Source organism: Panthera pardus, unplaced genomic scaffold, assembly GCF_024362965.1.
Source record: "Panthera pardus isolate Hobbes unplaced genomic scaffold, ASM2436296v1 HiC_scaffold_19, whole genome shotgun sequence".
NCBI classification, from domain to species: domain Eukaryota; kingdom Metazoa; phylum Chordata; class Mammalia; order Carnivora; family Felidae; genus Panthera; species Panthera pardus.
In genome coordinates this window covers 16,690,704-16,714,096 of record NW_026526754.1, presented here as the reverse complement: position 1 = coordinate 16,714,096, position 23,393 = coordinate 16,690,704, and the positions used below count along the sequence as shown (strand labels likewise).

The 23,393-nt window shown below is 39.7% G+C and overlaps 1 protein-coding gene across 1 annotated transcript in view; it reads right to left on the bottom strand.

Annotated features, from left to right (window-relative positions):
• WWOX (WW domain containing oxidoreductase) overlaps positions 1-23,393 on the bottom strand; it is a 301,000-nt gene that overhangs the window by 940 nt on the left and 276,667 nt on the right. Inside the window, exons 7-8 of the mRNA XM_019413216.2 lie at positions 7,596-7,781; positions 1,452-1,716 (exon numbers count right to left, since the gene is read on the bottom strand). Of these exons, the coding sequence (XP_019268761.2) occupies positions 1,452-1,716; positions 7,596-7,781 (451 nt within the window). The remainder of the gene's footprint in view (positions 1-1,451; positions 1,717-7,595; positions 7,782-23,393) is intronic.

Here is a 23,393-nt window from a genome sequence, read left to right as displayed (position 1 = left end):
TTCATCTGGACACCCTTCCCACTTTGCCAATTGCCTTCTCCTTGGGCCTCTAGGGACAGAGACAGAGGTCCACCCAACTACCACCAGCAGACTCCGGTCTACAGACTCCTTTAGTTCTGTAATCTTTATATGCAACACAAACAATGACGCTTCGGAAAATAATCCTCTCCGGAGGTAATGTAAACAATAACAACCATCATACTACATACCTACTATACACAGACACCATGCGAGACACATTATTTAACCGTGCTTTCCAATCTTGCAGCGACATAAATCTAAATCAATTAAGGTAAAGTCCAATGAAAAATTCAGCCTCTCGGTTGTATTTAGCCACTTTCCAAGGGCTCCAGAGCCACATACGGCAGGTGGCTACCACAGTGCACAGTCAGATGAAAGTCACCACAGAAATTCCATACCCAATGTTATAAATGTCATACCCATCAGGGTCAATCCCCACAACAACCCGTATTGCCGTTTTAAGCGTGAGGAATCAGGCTCAGAGTGGTTGGGTATCTGACCCACGGTTAAGTGGGAATGGCTGCTGGAGAAGAAGGCAGACTATTCAGAGGCCACATGCTCATTTTCCCAGGATAATGAATTCACCTTGTGATACTCTCAGAAGCCAAAACGTGTTTGGGCCTTTCTGAGGATTAGAGGTCAAGTCGGTTAACTGGAATAGTATCTGCATGCGCTAATTTCAAGCGTTTTTAAAGGCCCATGGTTTAGAAAAAAAATACCATACCAAATATACTGTGCAAAATGTGCATTGCTCATTTAAAAGACTTCCTGTTGAAATGTGTTCATGGAAGAAGTTTCTAGATACGGCAGTTATACGACCATCGAAAATGTAAAAACTTCCTATTTACCTTTGTGAACGCTTCCGAATCTAACCACAGAAGTGTGATTCATCCAAAAGGACTCACCTTTGGGGAAGTAAAGAATAAAAGGCACTTGGGACCGACAAAAAGTTTTCCAGGTGAGGTTCACATCCATTAAAAGAATTTAGAACATCAATTATAGATTCCCAGCTGAAACAAAGGAATCACTTCGGCTGATAATTCAACAGTCACCAACCCATGTTTTTCACCTACTGACACAAAACACGGTTTTCAAGTAGTATGCCTTCTGAATAACAGCAATTAAAAAAAAAAAAAAAACACATCAAAAGAAAGCAAAGCATCTCCACCAAGACTTCAAGTCATCCTTAACGCAATACTGGAAAAACCACGTTTTCTATCCAGCCCTCCAAGACGCCTTTAGAGAAACAGCTATAATCTAAGTCAACTGAAATGTGTTCGAGAGCCCTCACTGATGGCTTTAACGGGCCGAGGACGTGGCTGTCAAGACCAGACTCGGCACTACCGGAGGAGAGAAGCTGAAGAACACGCGTGTGTCCATTAAGAGCGAAATGAAGGTGTCTGTGGCGGCGACAGAAGCCATTCACTTACCATGGACTTGGTGAAAGGCCTGGCCAACGTAAACAGCAGCGTGTACACCCACCAGTTACGATGAATGGACGAATACAACATGTTTCCAGGGTGCACGGCGTTCGACGTCACCCCACGCGGGGACAGGCGGCGGTGGAGCTCGTTGGAGAAGAGAATGTTGCACAGCTTAGACCGGTTGTAAGCCAGCATGGCCCAGTAGTCATTTTTAGATGGAGAAAGGCGGCTGAAGTCCGGTTTGCCCGAGGAATCGTTAATATCTGTGAATCTAAGCGACACAAAACAAAAAAAGATAGGAAGTATGACATGAAGCAGTCCATCTCTGACTCCTGATAATAATAGCATTTTATTTTTATTAGAAGTCTGAGGACACCACCACAGAGGCAACTGAAAACCCAACTGGGCAAATGTAGAAACAAAGTCTCCCTTAGAAATGGACAATAGTGACTGGACACGATAAAACGGCAGCATCCGAAGACAGACTACATTAAGGGCCCAAACTCAAAAATAGGGCAATCTTAACACACTCAACTCCCCCTGCTTCCAACGTGTATTTTTCAAAACCTTCAACAGGAAGTTCAAGGATAATTAAATTAAATGGAAAAGCATCTTAAATAAAGGGCTACAGCTTTTGGAAGCAGAAAGATATCACATTCCTAACCTTTGACGGGGCTTTCCTGGGTTATTTTAGCCAACGCTTGAGTCCTGTATATTTTCATTTGATCCTCCAAGTAAATATAGATGAGTCTTGCTGCCCCCAAGACTCTTTTCCAGATTAAAAATTAATGATTATAAAGGGGTTATAACCTTGGTGAGGTGCCATCAATAGCCTTATACGTTTAAAAGATAAATGTAAACAAAGCCAGATGAGTTCTGGCAGACTCTACTGTTTTTAAGTATACCCATGGCATAGAAATACACAAATCAAAGTAAGTAGTTGATGTTTTATAATTGGGTCTGACGGAGTCATTAAACACCAGCTGTTTGTTTCTTTTCTTTCTCTCTTTCTTTCTTTCTTTTTCTTTCTTTCTTTCTTTCTTTTGAGTAACAGCAAAGTAGTGACTGCCCTAAAAGAAAAAAAGGATCATAACAAAAGGAATTTTCTGGAGGTTGATCTCATCCTTGTTAAAGACTCCTCATAGTTTCCTTCATTAAATTAACTCTGAGCATTTGCACCAAGTAATAAGGAAATATAAGGAGAGTACTCTGGGTGCTGGCTATGGAAACAAAAGCAAAAGGTAAAATGAAAATCATGGAATAATCTGGTTGTTCCTGGATATGAGTAGTTCAGGGTGAGCTACAAGGAAGGTAAAAGCAACCCAGGGACAGGTGAAATTCATATTTTCATGGAAATGAAATAGCCCTTCTCCAGGACTCAGTCAGTGACATCCAATTTCTAGTGTTAAATGACATCGCCGCTCTAAAGTCATCAACAAGGCTGACGGCCAGAAATGTTATCACGGATGCAACAACAAGACCCTGAAACTAATTGTTGGCTGCCTGTTTCCAAGTCCCCAAACCACAGGAAGTGCCCAGACTTGCGAGCTTAATCATCAAAAGCACTGGAACTTAGCGGGAAATTTGAAAATTTATGGGGGCCTTTTTCTGATTGTGATAATGGCTGCCGGCAGGGGCCGGGGATGGTAGACGTCCTGCAATGCAGACGGAGTCTTGCTCCATGAAGATCGTCCCGCTGGACATTCATGCAGATGAAAAGCCCGTGTATAATTATCTGAGCCTACAGCCTGGCTGTGTTTTTTATATATATGCACAGTTTTGACATCCACTGCGTTTCCAAGACAGTAGTCCTACAGCCACGTATACGAAGAATGAATGCACTTTCAGATTTCATGGGTTTTGGGGGGAGGTGACGCTTGATTCCATGCCAGGAGTATTTCAGTCTGCAGTGCCACACCTGTTAATGGTCCGCATTTGTGAGTATCCCAATGGAGGTGACCGAAGCATGGACACGCACATCTGATTACTTATCCTCCTTGTAGTCCTTCTCAAGTTAAGAAACATGCTATTTTGTTTCACATTTATTTTTTTTTCTTTCCATTACAGTTAAGCGAGCATATTGAATTAAAATGCATTTATGCAGGGAAGTTCTATTATTTCTGAACTTTAATCCAACGTAGTAATAAGGTTTTACAGAAGAAGACTGTTGACAGCTCAGTGACCCAATGTATGGGCCATGTCTTAGAGATTCTACCTACTCTGTGCAGAAATAGTATCAAAGATCCAGACCACATCTGCATGGTATGGGACGAAAACACCATCCTTCTCTTACTCTCCACTCTTTTTCCATCACCTTTGCAGGAAACCAGTCTTGGCATCTGTGTTTAGCCTAACCCAGCCTGAGTGCCATTTCTTCCAGGAGGCTCTACCTAACTAGCTCTTTCACTGCTTGTTGTCACAATGATTTCTTGGGTGGCAATGGGGGACAGACTGAAAGAAGCCATGCAGAGCAGATTGAAACACTTGTTTCCACGGAAATGAGGTGCCCACTCACCAGGACCCAAGCGGTGATATTCCTAGTATTCAATGGCCCTACGCACCTCCCTGCCAACATCGGTAACAAAGCAAGTCATGCCATCTTCGCATTTTATCTGTATGCTGGGGACTGTGCGCTGTGTCCTGTGTGCCTCTGTCCTTACCATGCCAGAGTGCAGGCCATTTGCTCACCTGGCTCCCCCAATGAACTGTGAATTCTTGGAAGGCAGACAGTAAGCGTATTCACGCCTACTGCAGTGCCCAACGCATAGCAGGGACTAAATACAGGATTAGAGAATTAAAGTTCGATCCTGGGTTCAGAATTCCAAACTAAGTGCCAAGCTTCCTTTGAGCCTTGCTCCAAAGGCAAAATTTAGCATTACCGTTGGGTTCTCTATATCCCTCATCAATATTTGCATGTGGCACTTCTACAGTTTAGAATGAATTCCCTGCTTTGGTTTTTAAGGACAACACGGAAGTCCTTCATGTGGGGAGCACCAGGTCAGTTAAACTCCTAAGAGGTGGGAAAGGCATTCATTCCTAGTCCTTAATCTAGAAACAAGGCAAAAAAAAAAAAAAAAACAAAAAAAACAAAAAAAACCCACAAACAAACAAAAACAAACAAACAAACACACCAAAAAAACCCACCATGATGGGAAATTAGGTGGAACCAAGTTGAAGGAGCTTCTCAAGTTGGAGAAGCACAGCTAGGAAATAGGAGGCCCACGCTTTGCAAGCAGCCCCCATCCATGAGCAGATCCCCGATTTCCTGCCCTGCTGATCTCCTGGGCAGCAAACCCATTTTTCAGGTCTGATTAGCTTGTATTGACAGTCCTCTGGAAAGCAGGAAGGGGGGAAAGCCTTGGGACCCCTCTGAGCCAGGGCGGGCTTCCTGAAAAATGACTGTGTTCACCTCTCTGCTCAAGAGGCAGTAAAACAACCCTTCAAATGCTGCCGACTCTATTTTCAACTTGAAGAATTGACAAAGCCACACAATAATGTCTTAATAGAATTATCCTCCTTCCAATACAGCAAAATGTGACCATTTTGCTCTCTGGACATCAACATTTGTTGTTTGAGGGGACCTCTGTCTTGTATTTCTATATATACTGCTCCCTTATTTTTTTTTTAACAGAGGATTTTTAAATTACCAAAAATAATTAGGCTGGATTCTATGTAGACAAAAGCTAGTATGTTCAAAGAATAGGACAGAATTTGCCTCCAAAGCTGTGTACGTGTGTGTGTGTGTGTGTGTGTGTGTGTGTGTGTGTGTGTGAGTGCGCACGCAGCAACTTGGCCCTCAACACAGCTGCAGCCATTCACAGTTGTTCAGCCAGCCCTCCGCTCTTTTCATTCTATTTTAATTGTTATCTGAAAATTTTTCACAGCAAGGAAGTCGAGTTCTCCTTTTCATATGATGTATTTTAGGTATGCAGAAACTGCATTCACTCGCTCAGACTCCAGATAAGTAACTAAAATACAGTGAAGACACGGGGAGGCTAATAAATATTTTGCCTGGGGGCAGTCTGGTATAATATTTTCTGCAAACATAGGACTTTATTTTTCCCCTAACAGGGGGTCTTGACTCCAACGAAGAGATTCCGCCAAGGTTTATGGAGGTAATTAGATATCAACACTTCCATTTTACAACATGGTTTAAGGCTCTGGGTCCTTGAGCAGTGAGTGAGTGCTTTCCCAGGACTATGCACCCAGTATTCACACTACCTCTAGGGCACCACAGGAGGCCATGCAAGTGTAATAAACAAACCAGCTTGGGGGAATTAGCATTTTGTAAAACACACACACACACACACATGCACGTGTGCGCGCAAAACACACAAAACACACAAAAATAGCCCTTAACATGTGCAAAGAATGACCAGAAAGCAGAAAACTAGGGCCAATCACCAGACAGGAGAGGGCCTGATAACACATTTCCGGAAGTCCTCGTCTCTAAACTAAACTGGGTCTAATTCAGGAGACCAAGGCCCTTCCTTCCAATTCCTCTGTTAAATGAAATTAAGATTCAGATCTCCAAGGTAGGCTCGAATTACGCCGAAGTCAAGGAGAGAACAAAGGCAGCACATGAAATACCATTTGAGATACAGATTTACAAAGCGAAGCAAGAAGCTACAATTCAACATAATCTCCCATTAAATACCAGCTCATTTAAACATATCCCGTGGTGCCCTCCACATCTGGCAAATGATTGGGACTGGCAGATTTATTTCCGGAGCTCGCGCTCCCGCGCCGGCCCCCACTCCTGAGCAGGGCCACTCCACTTTTTTTTTTTTTTTTCCATGAACCTGGTGTGATTTGCAAAGATAAGGATGTCCAGATTTTGTTACCACCTAATTACTAGATGTTTCGTGTCTTTTAACACGGGGGAGGATTATTACGGGCATTTTCCTTTCATTTCAGCCCTCATAAATGTAAAATGGTAAAAGTAAATCTATCTGCAGTATGTCACTTCTACTATAAGCCCCTGTGTTTGGGAGTGATAAAGGGTTCAGGCTAACCCTTGGCTGGTCTCTCTCTTCCCAGGGGTTACATTTTATGGAAGCGTGATTAAAAAAATAAGCTTCATTCTGGGTCACTAAAACATTTCAGGACTTAAGACGGAGAAGAAGGGGGAAAAAATAGGCCCCTGCACACTATTTTTTTTTCCAGCTACTTTGCTAAGAGTGAATGCTTCTGACCACACCAGGAAAATCTCCCCCACCCCACACATTAAATCTAGCCTCGCCCGGCGAGTCCTTTGTCTCCTTCGATCACCTCTCTTTAGACAAATAGTTGTTCATCCAACTCTAGAAACAAATACGCTGAAAATAGGATGAAATTTTCAAACGCCTTTCTAGTCAATTGGATATTCTCCTAATGGTAACGGAAGAGAAGTGCCATCTGATGTTTTAATTGAAATTTTAACCAAAAGAGGCATGGCCAGATTTCTAATATGTTCTAACTACAGTACTTCCCTTTCTACAATTACACAGCTAATGTCGGCATTGAATTCCCTAATTTCTCATTATAAAACAATTGGATTTCATCTCGTGGTCTTTAATTGCATTGTTTCTCCTGCTGGAATAACTGCACATTCTTCCTGGTGAGGTGTTGAAGTTGTTGAATGACAAATCAATAAAGGTCAGGCATTCAGATTTAATCAATTATTATCCCATCTCGAAGCAAAATCAATGAGGGGCTTGAAGTAGAGTTGTGAAAACCATCTACATTGCTGGAGACAAAACCCCCATGTCACCCCCCTCCACAATCTCCAAAACAGAAAGACATCAAAAAATTAAGGAAGCCAGGTTGAATACACCTGAGTGGCGTTACTGAAAATTACTTTCAGGAAGAGAGCCTTGGGGGGACACTGGCTGGCACAAGGAAGGGGCCATGGGAACAAAACAGCAGATTCTGGGGCACCTGGGCAGCTCAGTCAGGTGAGCATCGGACTTTGGCTCAGGTCACCATCTCTCGGTTCCTGAGTTCGAGCCCCGTGTCGGGCTTGCTGCTGTCAGTGAGGAGCCTGCTTCAGGTCCTCTGTATCCCTCTCTCTATGCTCCTCCCCTGCTGTTGTGCTCTCTCTCATTCATAAACAAAGAAACAAACAAACCTTTAAAAAAAAAAACCCAAACATATCAGATTCTAACCCACCTATGGGATTCTGAGGAGACCACAACTACTCGGGCAGGAGCTGAGCGGCATAAGACATCCTGAAGGAGTTGGACAAGGTAGAAGTGTCCCAGGTGATTCACCTGGAAGGTGGTCTCCAGGCCATCTTTGGTGAGGCTCCAGGGGAGAGCAAAAGCCCCCGCATTGCACACAAGCACATGAAGGGATCTGCAAAATAAAATATCACCGTTATGCGGACATAAACACTCTAAAACCAAGGATATCCCATTCCCTGACGGGAACAACCAATCTTTCACTGTCTTCAAGATCCAGCAGCTGGAAAAGGGATCTCTTGCAATGTCACATCCTAAGCCACTCTGCAGGGGAAGGGCTTGGACTGGGAGTGGGCTGCGGGGACCCAGGGGGCTTCCTGGGATATAGGACTTCAGAGCTGAAACTGGGACCACACTGGGCAAACTGGTCACCCAGGATGGATCTCAGAGTCTAAAATCTAATTTTATCTGTGCATCTTAGTTTAACCACTTCCTCACTTCTTCACCTGTAACATCAAAATAGCCCTTAAGCAGATGTAAGAAATTAAAGAGAAAATCTGCTATATAAACAACAATACAGGAACCAGCATTTAGTAGGTTCTAAGTAAGCACAGCAAGGGGGAAGTACTCTGTGAAAAACAGGCACACAGGGGTTCCTGGGTGGCTCAATCATATAAGCATCCGACTTTGGCTCAGGTCATGATCTCATGGTTCAGTTCCTGAGTTCAAGCCCCACATTACAGAGCCTGTTTAGGATCCTCTGTCTTCCTCTCTCTCTGACCCTCTCCCATTCATATTCTCTTTCTTTCTCTGTCTCTCCCTCTCTCTCTCTCTCTCTCAAAAATAAGCAGAAAAAAAGAGAGAGGCATACAATGTTTGAATATATTCCTTTCAGAGGTCAAATTACATCTAGACAATAGAAATGAGTGAGCCGTGGGGATGGGTAAGTGGAGGTCTATTATACTGTTTTCTCCCATTGTGTTTATATTTAATTTGTTTCATAATAAAATCTAAAAAAATAAAAGTAAACCTTTCATCATATGAATCAAAATCCTAAATCCTCACAGAGAAGTGGTGCTGGTGGGAAATCATCCTAATATATTAATAAAAATTGTTAAAATGTCATTTATTCAAGGCTACCCACAGCGTCTGCAATTACAATATAAAAGCAAAATATAGAAATAAATGATATATAAAACTGGGAAATAATGTGATGAATTTGCATGGGATGCATATGATACAATACTACACAGCCATTAAAATGATAGATCCTTCAACCCTGTAAAATATGCATGCTACAAAACAAAAGATATAATATTGTATGATCACACAAACACACACACAAAATATTTATGAAGCACAGCCAAAAGTGTGAATAGTAGTTATCTCTAGGGGTGGGTGGAACCCAAAATGTCTTAAATTATCTTCTTTCTGAGTTTTAAGTTTGATGAAATAGGAGCTATATGTATTTTTCTTTCGCCTCTTGTGCTTGAGGGGTCATATCTAAGAAAGCATTCCCTAACCCAACATCACAAAGATACAGTTCTATCTTCACTCCTGAGAGTTCTAGCTTTGGCTCCTACATTTAGATCTATGATCCACTGGAAGCTTAACGTGGATATACAGTGAATGCAAGCAATAACTTCATTCTCTGGCAAGTGGGCGTTCCAAGTGTAGCTTCATATGTTAAAAAGACTAATCTTGCCTGCATTGAATTGTCTCAGCACCCTTGAGGAAAATCAGTTGACCACCTGTAAGAGTTTATTATGGGACTCTCTGTTATATTCTTTTATTATGTTAGTATTACAGTCTTTATTACTAATGCTTTGTAGTAACAACAACATACATATATATGTAACATTTTATATATGTTGTAAACATTTTACATATATATAGTTATATGTATTTATATATATAAATATAGTTATTGTTGAGAGAGAAGGATATTGCACCACAAAGGACCAGCTATGGAATCATGGGGGGCTAGGGAGGGAGAGTGAGAATATTAAGCAAGTTCCTCAGTCTGCCCAGAGCCAGAGCCACCTCAGGTCTTGATCTCAAGACCCTGAAGTCTAGACCTGAGCCAAAATCAAGAGTCAGATGCTTAACCAACTGAGCCACCAAGGTGCCCCTATGGAGTAAATTTTGAAAACTGGGAAATGAGGGTCCTTCAACTTTGTTATTTTTCAAGCTTGGGTTGGCTAGTCTGGGGCCTTTGCGTGCACATAAAAAGTTTAGAATCAGCTTTCAATTTCTGGCAAAACAGCCAACTGCAATTTTGGTAATGTTTACATCAAAATTACAGATCAATTTTGAGAATACTGTCCTCTTTACAATATTAAACGTCTTGATCTATGAACATGGGATGTCTTTATATGCATTTAAGTCTTTAATTTCCTTCTACAATATTTTATAGCTCTCAAAATAGAAATTTATCACATCTTTTGTTAAATGTATTCATAAGTATTTTATTCTTTCTGATGATATGGCAATTTGCATTGATTTCTTAATTTAATTTGGAAATTGTTAGTTACTAGTATATACAAATATAATTGATTTTTGCATATTGATTTTTTATCCTCTAATCTTGCTGAAATTATCGATTAGTTTTTTGAGTCCTTTTTAAATTATCTATTAGTTTTAATACTTTAATGTGGGTTTCTTAGTATTTTCTACACATAAGGTCATTTCACCCACAAATAAAGATAGTTTTACTCTTTCCTTTCCAATCAGAATGTCTCCCCCTACCCCAATTACTTTGGCTGGAATTTCCAGCACAATATGGAATGTAACTGGTAAAATTTAATATCCGTGTTTTCTTTTCTGATCTTAAAGGTAAAGTATTCTTGGGAATGCAAGCTGGTACAGCCACTCTGGAAAACAGTATGGAGGTTCTTCAAAAAACTAAAAATAGAACTACACTACGACCCAGCAATTGCACTGTTAGACATTTACCCATGGGATACAGGTGAGCTGTTTCCAAGGGATACATGCACCCCTATGTTTATAGCAGTACTATCAACAATAGCCAAAGTATGGAAAGAGCCCAAATGTCCACCGATGGGTGAATGGATAAAAAAAATGTGGTATATATATACAATGGAGTATTACTCGGCAATCAAAAACAATGAAATCTTGCTGTTTGCAACTACGTGAATGGAACTGGAGGGTATTATGCTGAGTGAAATTAGTCAATCAGAGAAAGACAAAAATCACAGGACTTCACTCATATGAGGACTTTAAGAGACAAAACAGATGAACATAAGGGAAGGGAAACAAAAATAGTATAAAAATAGGGAGGGGAACAAAACAGAAGAGACTCATAAATATGGAGAAGAAACTGAGGGTTACTGGAGGGATTATGGGAGCAGTGATGGGCTAAATGGATAAGGGACACTAAGGAATCTACTCCTGAAATCATTGTTGCACTATATGCTAACTAATTTGGATGTAAATTTTAAAAAATAAAAAATAAAATTAAAAAAAATTTAAAAAAAATTTTTTTTAATAAAAAATAAAATTAAAGAAAGGTCAATGTAAAGATTCTGAATTTCACTAGAGATTTTAATTTTGAAAAATAATAAAAAGAACTGTCTGGAATTGGAAAAGATGCAATATCTGAGATTAATATATTAATATATGTGTTTAAATATACTGGACACAGAACACTAAACAATTAAAATTAAACACAGACTTACAGAAAATACAAAAATGAAACATAGATACATGGAGAGAGAGAGAGACAGAGAAATAACAATGCAATAAAAAGAAAATTATAGACCAGAGCTTAAGAAGCATGTGGTAGATGTTTGTAGAAGAAAAGAGAAAATAACAATCCACAGATGCAATGAACACAGCAAAGCACAAATAGGATAAATACAAAGGCAACATCTTTTAAGCACATTACAGAATAAACAGCTAAAATCAAAAACAAGGGGAAAGAAATTGAAAAGGCCCTAGAGAAAACAAGACACATTGGTTTCAATAAAGCAAAGAATAAGATTGGCAGATGACATTTCAATGGAAATAAGGAAAGACAAAAATAAATGTAATGATATTTTTAAATTGCTCAAAGACTGTAACTACCAACCTAGAATTGTATACCTACAGAATGTTCCCACCAAAAAGTAAGGATAAATAAAGACATTTTCAGATAAACCAATAAGAAGACGATTTGCTGCCAACACTTCTGAGTAAAAGATAGAAACTAATTTCAAATAGTAATGGGTATGTAGAAGGTAATAAAGAACAATATAAACATTAAATTGATGTACACATGTAACTTGTCTGTACAACACAATTGTAATATCTTTCAAAAATTAAACAATGCAACACTAAACCATCCTACACACCTAGAAAACTGATTGGAGGATTAACACAACAATCTGCACAACCTGAACCACAGAATTCAGCAGGTTCCCAGCACAGAGAACTGAACTTGGGGAGCTAGAAGCCGCGAAAGGAAAGGAACCGTTTTTGCGGGCAGAGAGAGGATGGAGACTTGTGGGGGGGAGAATACGGGAAAAGCACCCCACCCCAAAAGCAGCTGGAGAGAAAGTGGCAAATTGGAAACAGCCGCAGGGACTAAACTAAAAAGGGAGAAAGGAGAAAGGAGAAAGGAGAAAGGAGAAAGGAGAAAGGAGAAAGGAGAAAGGAGAAAGGAGAAAGGAGAAAGGAGAAAGGAGAAAGGAGAAAGGAGAAAGGAGAAAGGAGAAAGGAGAAAGGAGAAAGGAGAAAGGAGAAAGGAGAAAGGAGAAAGGAGAAAGGAGAGGGTTTAAATTCCATTAAGACTGTAAACAAGGGGAGCGCAAAGGCTATAACTCCGCAGCTCGATAGCTGGCGGTGCTCTGGTGGCAAGGGCGAATCCCCAGGAACAGAGTGGGGTCTGGGAGGTTGTCGGGCCACACAGGGAAAAGCGGTTCCACTGCTGGAAAGACATCCGGTAGAGACTGTTGAAGCCACCTGGTCCCAGCAGACCCTGGAAGGCGGCCACATTCACTGGTGCTGGGGCAAGATTGTTAAGAGTCAAGCCTGGTGCCAGATGTGTGTTGTGATTTTCCACAATCCCTGAGACGCTGCTGCTACACTGTCTCGCGAACTTTTTCTGGGGCGGGCTGGTACCTGGCCATGGTCTCGGGGCACTGACAACAACAGGGTCCAGCAGGCGTTCCTGGGTGCAGCCGATATTCGGCAAATGCTCATTTGGCCATTGCTCGGTGAGACCCTCCCGCAGAGGGGTGAAAGGGGCCAAAGCCGCAGTCCTTCCGAAGTAAGGGACTGGGGAAAACAGCCACATCTGAGACAAAACGTGGGAGAGAGGTACTGCCTGGGGCCTGGTCACAGAGAGTGAAGAAGCAGGAAGTGGACGAGAGCTGAAGACAGAGGACAGGGGCGCGATTGCTTATCCGGGAGAAGAGACTGGGTAGCTGGGTGGCGCCATTTACACCTCTCCTGCCCATGCACACCAACGAGCACTGCAACAATCCACCCCAGTAGGCTAGCAGCACCCTCTAGTGGAGAGCAGAGCTGTTACACTGAGCCCCGTCCAACTGGGCCAACTTAGCTCTTCAAGAACACAAGTCTCACCGCTGGCTTAATTTATGGACAATACAGAACTACATAGAATGACTTCTAGGGGAAAACAAACCAATTTGAGTCCTACTTCAATCTGTTAGCAGGTTCATCTATTCAATTTTCTTTATTTTTTGTTTTTTCTTTTTCTCTTCCACAAGTCTTTTCTTTTACTTGAATACAGAAAGAGAAAAAATTCATTTTTATTTTCCATTTTTATTAAAAATATCTTTAATTTTTATTACTATATTTTTACTTTTGTGTAAATTTTTTCAAATTCTACTTTACTTCCATCATTTTATTTTAGTCTACTTCAGTGTATTCACCTTTTCAAATTTTCTAACAATTTCCATTTATTCTTTTTTTCATTTTTTTCTTTTGTTTGTTTTCTTTTTCTTGAAAGCAGAAATAGAAAAACTTCATTTTTACTTTCAATTTCTATTAAAAATATTCTTATTTCATTTTCGTTACTATGTGTTTTCCTTTAATGTAATTTTTTTCAAATTCTATCTTATTTCCATCATTTTATTTTAGTCTACTACAGTGTATTGACTTTTTCAAATTTTCAAATATCTTTTATCTTTTTTCTCTTTTTCGTTTCTTTTCTTTTTTCTTAAATACAGAAAAAGAAAAAATTCATATTTATTTTTAATTTTGATTAAAAACATTTTTAATTTTTGTCCTACTATATTCTTTACTTTTGTGTATATTTCTTCAAATTCTGTTTTACCCCCATCATCTCATTTTAGTCTACTTCAGTGTATTCATTTTTTTCAAATTCTCAATTTCCTTTTTTTTTTCTCCCACCCTTTTTTTTTTCTCTAATCTGCCAAACGACTTTCAACACCCAGACCAAAACACACCTAGCATGTAGCATCATCTATTCGATTTTTGGGGTGTGTGTGTGTGTGTGTGTGTGTGTTTAATTTTTGATTTTAATAGTTTTTTTAATTTTAATACTTTAATTGCATTTTTCTACCTCATTAATAACTTTTCTCCATTCAAAATGACAAAACGAAGGAATTTATCCCAAAAGAAAGAGCACAAAGAAATGACAGACGGGGATTTAACCAACACAGATACAAGCAAGATGTCTGAACCAGAATTTAGAATCACGATAATAAGAATACTAGCTGGAGTCGAAAATATATTAGAATCCCTTTCTGCAGAGATAAAAGAAATAAAAAATACCCGGAATGAAATTACAAATGCCATAACTGAGCTGCAATCATGGATGGATGCAGCGGCGGCAAAGACGGAAGAGGCAGAACAGAGAATCGGCGATACAGAGGACAAACTTATAGAGAATAAAAAAGCAGAAAAAAAGAGGGAGATTAAGGCAAAAGAGAACGATTTAAGAAACAGAGAAATCAGTGACTCATTAAAAAGGAACAACATGAGAATCACAGGGGTCCCAGAAGAGGAAGAGAGGGAAATAGGGGTAGAAGGGTTATGTGAGCAAATCATAGCGGAAAACTTTCCTAACCTGGGGAAAGACACAGACATCAAAATCCAGGAAGCACAGAGGACTCCCATTAGATTCAACAAAAACCAACCATCAACAAGGCATATCATAGTCAAATTCACAAAATACTCAGGCAAGGAGAGAATCATGAAAGCAGCAAGGGAAAAAAAGTCCCTAACATACAAGGGAAGACAGATCAGGTTTGCAGCAGACCTATCCACAGAAACTTGGCAGGCCAGAAAGGAGTGGCTGGATATATTCAGTGTGCTGAATCAGAAAAATATGCAGCTAAGAATTCTTTATCCAGCAAGGCTGTCATTCGAAATAGGAGAGATAAAAAGCTTCCTAGACAAACAAAAATTAAAGGAGTTTGTGACCACTAAACCAGCCCTGCAAGAAATTTTAAGGGGGACTTTCTGAGGGGAGAAAAGATGAAAATATATATATAAATAAATAAATACCAAAAGCAACAACAGATTAGAAAGGACCAGAGAACACCACCAGAAAGTCCAATTCTACAAGCATCATAATGGCAATAAATTCAGATCTTTCAGTACTCACTCTAAACATCAATGGACTCAATGCTCCAATCAAAAGACACAGGGTAACAGAATGGATAAGAAAACAAGATCCATCTATATGCTGTTTACAAGAGACCCACTTTAGACCAAAAGACACCTTCATATTGAAAATAAGGGGACGGAGAACCATCTATCATGCTAATGCTCAACAAAAGAAAGCCGAAATAGCCATACTTATATCAGACAATCTAGACTTTAAAATAAAGACTGTATCAAGAGATGCAGAAGGGCATTATATCATAATCAATGGGTCTCTCCACCAAGAAGACCTAACAATTGTAAACATTTATGCACCAAATTTGATGGCACCCAAATGTATGAATCAATTAATCACAAACATCAAGAAACTCATCGACAGTAATACCCTAATAGTAGGAGACTTCAACACCCCACTCGCAGCAATGGACAGATCATCTAATCAAAAAATCAACAAGGAAATAATAGCTTTGAATGACACACTGGACCAGATGGACCTAACAGATATATTCAGAACATTTCACCATAAAGTAGCAGAATACACATTCTTCTCCAGTGCACATGGAACGTTCCCCAGAATAGACCATATACTGAGACACAAATCAGCCCTATGTAAGTACAAAAAGATCGAGATCATACCTTGCATATTTTCAGACCACAATACTATGAAACTGGAAATGAACCACAAGTAAAAAAATTTGGAAAAGTAATAAATACTTGGAGACTGAAGAACATCCTACTATAGAATGAATGGGCTAACCAAGCAGTTAAAGAGGAAATTAAAAAGTATATGGAAGTCAATGAAAATGATAACACCACAACCCAAAACCTCTGGGACACAGCAAAGGCAGTCATTAGAGGAAAGTATACAGCAATCCAGGCCTTCCTAAAGAAAGAAGAAGGATCTCAGATACACAACCTAACCTTACGCCTTAAGGAGCTGGAAAAAGAACAGCAAATAAAACCCAAAACCAGCAGAAGATAGGAAATAATAAAGACTAAAGCAGAAATTAATGCTATCAAACAACAACAACAACAACAAAACAAACAGTAGAATAGATCAATGAAACCAGAAGCTGGTTGTTTGAAAGAATTAACAAAATTGATAAACCACTAGACAGTTTGATCAAGAAGAAAAAGGAAAGGACCCAAATAAATAAAATCAAGAATGAAAGAGGAGAGATCACAACCAACACAACAGAAATAAAAATAATAAGAAAATATTATGAGCAATTATATGCCAATAAAATGGGTAACCTGGAAGAAACGGACAAATTCCTAGAAATATATACACTACCAAAACTGAAACAGGAAGAAATAGAAAATTTTAACAGACCCATAACCAGTCAGGAAATCAAATTAGTAATAAAAAATCTGCCAAAAAACAAGAGTCCAGGGCCAGATGGGTTTCCAGGGGAATTCTACCAAACATTTAAGGAAGAGTTAACACCTATTCTCTTGAAACTGTTCCAAAAAATAGAAATGTAAGGAAAACTTCCAAACTCTTTCTATGAAGCCAGCATTACCATGATTCCAAAACCAGACAGAGACCCCACTAAAAAGGAGAACTAGAGACCAATTTCCCTGATGAACATGGATGCAAAAATCCTCAACAAGATATTAGCCAACCGGATCCAACAATTTGTTGAAAAAATTATTCACCACAAGCAGGTGGGATTTATACCTGGGATGCAGGGCTGGTTCAATATCCGCAAAATAATTACCGTGATTCATCACATCAATAAAAGGAAGGACAAGAACCATATGATCCTCTCAATAGATGAAAAGAAAGCATTTGACAAAATACAGCATCCTTTCTTGATAAAAACCCTCAAGAAAGTAGGGATAGAAAGAGCATACCTTGAGATCATAAAAGCCATACATGAAACACCCAAAGCTAATATCCTCCTCAATGGAGAAAACCTGAGAGCTTTCCCCTAAGGTCAGGAACAAGACAGGCATGTCCACTCTCGCCACTGTTACTCAACATAGTATTGGAAGTCTTAGCCTCTGCAATCAGACAACACAAAGAAATAAAAGGCATCCAAATCGGCCAACAGAAGATCAAACATTCACTCTTCTCAGATGACATGATACTCTACATGGAAAACCCAAAAGATTCCACCAAAAACTTCTAGAATTGATTCATGAATTCAGCAAAGTTGCAGCATATAAAATCAATGCACACAAATTGGTTGCATTCCTATACACCAACAATGAAGCAACAGAAAGAGAAATCAAGGAATCGATCCCATTTACAGTTGCACGAAAAAACCATAAAATACCTAGGAATAAATGTAACCAAAGAAGTGAAAAATCTATACATTGAAAACTATAGAAAGCTTATGGAAAAAATTGAAGAAGACACACAAAAAAAAAAAAAAAATGGAAAAAGATTCCATGCTCCTGGATAGGAAGAACAAATATTGTTAAAATGTCAATACTACCCAAAGCAATCTAAATACTCAATGCAATCCCTATCAAAGTAACAGGAGCATTCTTTACAGAGCTAGAACAAATAATCCTAAAACTTGTATGTAACCAGAAAAGACCCCAAATAGCCAAAGTGATCTTGAAAAAGAAAACCAAAGCAGGAAGCATCACAATCCCAGACTTCAGCCTCTACTACAAAGCAGTAATTATCAAGACAGAATGGTACTGGCACAAGAACAGACACTCAGATCAATGGAACACAATAGAGAACCCAGAAAGAGATCCACAAACACATGGCCAACTAATCTTTAACAAAGTAGGAAAGAATATCCAATGGAATAAAGACAGTCTCTTCAGCAAGTGGTGCTGGCAAAACTGTACAGCGACATGCAGAAGAATGAACCTGGACCACTTTCTTACATCATACACAAAGATAAACTCAAAATGGATGAAAGACCTCAATGTAAGACAGGAAGCCATCAAAATCCTTGAGGAGAAAGCAGCCAAAAAACCTCTTTGATCTTGCCCGCAGCAACTTTTTACTCAAGACATCTCTGGAGGCAAGGGAAACGAAAGCAAAAATGAACTATTGGGACCTCATCAAAATAAAAAGATTCTGTACAGCGAAGGAAACAATCAGCAAAACTAAAAGGCAACCGACAGAATGGGAGGAGATACTTGCAAATGACGTAACAGATAAAGGGTTAGTATCCAAAATCTACAAACAACGTATCAAACTCAACACCCAAAGAACAAATAATCCAGGGAAGAAATGGGCAAAAGACATGAATAGACACTTCTCCAAGGAAGACATCCAGATGGCCAACCAACACATGACAAAATGTTCAACATTACTCATCATCAGGGAAATACAAATCAAAACCACAATGAGATACCACCTTACACCTGTCAGAATGGCTAACATTTACAACTCAGGCAACAAAAGATGTTGGCAAGGATGGGGAGAAAGAGGATCCCTTTTGCATTGTTGGTGGCAATGCAAGCTGGTGCAGCCACTCTGGAAAACAGTATGGAGGTTCCTCAAAAAACTAAAAACAGAACTACCCTCCGACCCAACAACTGCACTACGAGGCATTTATCCACGGGATGCAGGTGTGCTGTTTCAAAGGGACACATGCACCCCCATGTTTATAGCAGTACTATCAACAATAGCCAAAGTATGGAAAGAGCCCAAATGTCCATCAATGGATGAATGGATAAAGAAAATGTGGTGTATATATACCCAATGGAGTATTACTCAGCAATCAAAAACAATGAAATCTTGCCATTTACAACTACGTGGATGGAACTGGAGGGTATTATGCTAAGTGAAATTAGTCAGAGAAAGACAAAAATCGTATGACTTCACTCATATGAGGACTTTAAGAGACAAAACAGATGAACATAAGGGAAGGGAAACAAAAATATTATAAAAACAAGAGAGGGACAAAACAGAAGAGACTCATAAATATGGAGAACAAACTGAGGGTTCCTGGAGGGGTGGTGGGAGGGGAATGTGCTAAATGGATAAGGGGCACTAAGGAATCTACTCCTGAAATCACTGTTGCATTATATGCTAATTTGGATGTAAATTTAAAACAAATTAAAAATTAAATTAAAAAATAAATTAAAGACAATTAAACGATGCAAATAAAATTAAAATGGATGATAAAAAAAAAGATAAAGTATCCAATCTTATAGCATTAAGTAGAAGGTTAGGTGTGGATATTTTTTGTAGATGCCTGTATCAGGTTGAGGTAATGCCCTTGTAATCCAAGCCTGTTGAGTGTTTTGATCCAGAAACGGTGTTCGAATTTTCCAAACGCTCCTTTTGTGTCTATTGGCATATCTTTTATTTCACTGATATGATGTACTACACTGACTTTCAGATGTTAAACAAACCTAGAACTCCTTGGATAAATCACACCTCACCATGGTATATAATCCGTCTTATATATTGCTGCATTTGGTTTGTTAATATTTTGTTGAATATTTTTACAACCATATTCCTACGTGATTACTGGCCTATAATCTTCTTGTGATACCTTTATCTGGTTTTCAAATCAGAGTAATAATGGCCTTATACAGTGAGTTGAGAAGTTTTTCTTCTTATCCTATTTTTTGGAAGAGTTTGCAAAGAATTGCTATTAGTTCATTACTTATTCATAATATTAATGATATTGTTAATGATGTCAATGGTAATAATTTCATTAAGAATTGATACTAAATGCTTGGAAGAAAGAATGAATTTATCACTAAAGAAAAAAACAATTAACTAACTGTTTCTTAAAAGGTATTTACACACTGGTGCCCGGGTAACTCAGCCAGTTGAGCATCCAGCTCTTGGTTTCAGATCAGGTCATGATCTCATGGTTCGGTTCATGAGTTTGAGCCCCCGCTGGGCTCCACACTGACAATGCAGAGCCTGCTTAGGATTCTCTCTCTGTCCCTCTCTCCCTGCCCCTTCCCCACTCACATGCACAAACACTCTCTCTCTCTCTCTCAAAATAAATAAATCTTAAAAACAAAGTATTTATGTAAATCTCACTGCCACTAGGCAATCTAAGTCTGGTTGAGAAACTGTCATATACGTTCTGTTACCTGATATATTTCCAACCCACATCACCTACCTAAGACCTAAAAGTGGTGATGTGGTTGGGGTCAGCTGTATTTGGGTGGGATCACATGTTTTCCACATATGGTACCCACCACAGTTATCAATGTACAACTCCCCCAACAGTCCCATTAGTCTCTTAAGAGGTGGACAGAAAATGCTTTGAGGCATCTGGTCTACCTACAACATTCATCAGAGCCTATTTCAAATCAAAACAGAATCTACTCATTTGTAACCAGAAGAACCCATATGTTGTAATAAGGCAAGACTGTAGGAAAAAACTTCATGAGAGAGAAAAGGAAAATGGGCCAAGTGAACATATGACTTATATGTGAATGCCTTTCCATTTTCATCTCAAATATTTGGTTCACTTTTTCAGAGTTGCTGATACTTTATTTTTCTTTTTTCTCTTTGAGTGCTGAGTGTGGGTTGAGCACTTATTGATAGTTTGTGTACATAAGAACTTAGATGACAGGAATTATTATCACTGATAGTAATTAAAATGATTGTCGTCATTTCGCAAATAGGAAAACAGGGATCAGAAACAACTATCCTATGGTCAAAATAAGAGTCAGAAACAGCTAAAACAATAAAGAAACAAATATATGAATAAGAACAAAACAAAACAAAATCAAAAGATCGTCTGACTTCAGAGTTAATGCACAATACCTTCTTTCTTAGATAAGCTTCCTTAAATGGACAGACAGAAATTCTAGCCCAGCCATGTTATTATACTTTCCTGACTTGTGGTCGGTTAATTAATTAACCTCTGTAAACCCGTTTCCTCCCCCTGCAAACTTAGAACAGCAGCATACATTCCTCCCAAGGTTCTGATGAGCAAAATCCCAGTATCGTGTAAGGTACACGCCAGGTTAAATCATTATTACACCCCTTGCCTCTATACCCTTCCCTTCTATCCACCAGAGAAAATATAATTCTTCAAAGGTGATTTTTGCAGCGTTTCCATGTCTTTAAGATAGGCCTGGGCATTCGGAATTTTGACACCATACATCTTGATAACTACAAGGCCCCCTCTAGGTAACTTTACCCTCGCCTGCACATTTTCTCAAGGAAATTCAAAACACATCAAGAAACCTGCTACCAAAGACCTCCGCCTGGAGGCGTGAATACACAGAGGACATGGGAAATCCTCTCCTCTTTTACCAAATTTTAATGCTCTTCATTAATGTTAATTGCACAACACCAGAGGCGAAATATGTACCCTGTACCTAAAACTTGTCACCTCCATTAATTAAAAACCGGCTTATGGAATATGGAACTATAAAGTGTTAGACTTTTCTTAATTGTAAAGACACTTAATTGGCTTGTACAAAAGGAAAAGAATTTCTTTTGCCTCACTTTAATGAGGTTTTTATTATTCAAATGGCACATTTTGCTCAGTTTTGACTAAAAGCCATTGCAATTCAAAAGGCTCTGAGATGATGAATATTTACAGAATATCAAAAGGAAAGTTCAAACTATAAAGATAGAATGGAAACAAAAATAGGACCATTCCAATTCCAAAGCTGATGCTGTTAGTCAGCACTCTGGGACTGATTCTTTTTTCTTCTTTGGTGGATTCTGGTCTGTGAGGGGTGAGTGAGGACAGGAGAGGTCTTCAGGGTACTGAATGGAAGATTCCAATGAAAGGGGTGTGCTTCCTCTCTGTGGCTCTAATCTACCCACAGAGAAGAGCCCCACCCTCTCTGTGGAGGGGACCCTGGCATTCTCTGTGCCTGCTGGGAATGCTGACAAAACAGCACTCCCATCCATTAGGACTAACGTCTTCATTTGGGCCAGAAAATGACTGCTCAATGGTAAGGAGAGTGGCATTCCAATGATTTACGGGTGGGTATGCTGTGTGTCATCAGTGGAAGCAATGACAGGCCAAGGTTTCTAGCCAGAGTAGCCTTAAGTGATACTTCATACTGGAAAGAGGGGGTCCCAGGGCAAAGGCTCTCACTAACTGGCTTTCAGACAGCTGATCTCTAAGTTTTCCTCTCATACCCCTCCTTATTTTTTTTTCTAATTTTGGTATTACTGACCTATCACATTGGTTTCAGGTGTACAACCTTTCAAGCGTCCCATCCATTGAGTATACCCTCTGTTCCTGGCCTTTTCAATCATTCCGTCTCCACTGGCTCATTCTTGCTGCCTTTCAGGCTAATCAGACATTTCTGACCATCAGTAAAGGGAAAATGGGGAAAAGAGGAAAGAAAGTGGAGAGAAGAAAAAGGAAGAAAGGAGGAAAGACAGGAGGGAGAAGGCTGGAATGAGGAAATTGTCTACTTGACACGGGGGCTCTTTCAAGTCGCTCTAGCTTCTCTCTTCCCATTTATGGGCGCTAGTTTTAAAATATTTACCTCCACTCATCATCTCTTTTCCTTGCCCCAAACCCACTTCTTATCACCAAACCGACTGAATGCTTTCCCATCACCGTCCAGAACCTCTCAAGGCTGCCTGAAGAGTAATGGCTTTGCAAACAAGAAACCCAACAACTTCCCCTCTGTTGAAATGGACTTCCTCCCGATGCCACCACTGCCCCATCTTCTGCGTCTTCCAGCCAGGGACTCCTAACGACGTGTCTATACAGATGAACTTCACACCCACAGCTCCAGCACCCATATTCCTCCCAGGTTCCAGAATCCCATTCTACCCACCCCAAATCTAAACTCTTCATCATCTCTCCTCAGTTCTTCCCCCCTTCCGATGTCCTTGTTTCTACAGTGGGTGATACCCTCTAACTGGTCACCCGATGAGTAACACTTAGAAAACCCTTAGTCTCTAAGACTAGTCAACACCAACATCTCTAGACTCTTCGGACTATTAATATTTTGCCAATTCCCTACATTTCCAATGGAGGAAGCATCAAGATGTTGTCTAGATCTCAGTTATGGGTCCAGTGTATCCATTTTCCACTGCTGAGAGCAGGGACTTCTCTAGAGAATTGTCCTTGACCAATGGGCATCATCACATCTGTAAACTCACATCCCAGACCCAGATGCTCTGCTAACAAGAGAAACTAATTCTAGTGTGAGTCCTTCTCCAGGAACCTGTGGGAACAGGCTGAAGCTAGACTCCAGTTGAACATAATCTGTTTCCCTCCCTGTCTTCTTCTGAAAACACTCCCCCAGTAAGTCATCTGAA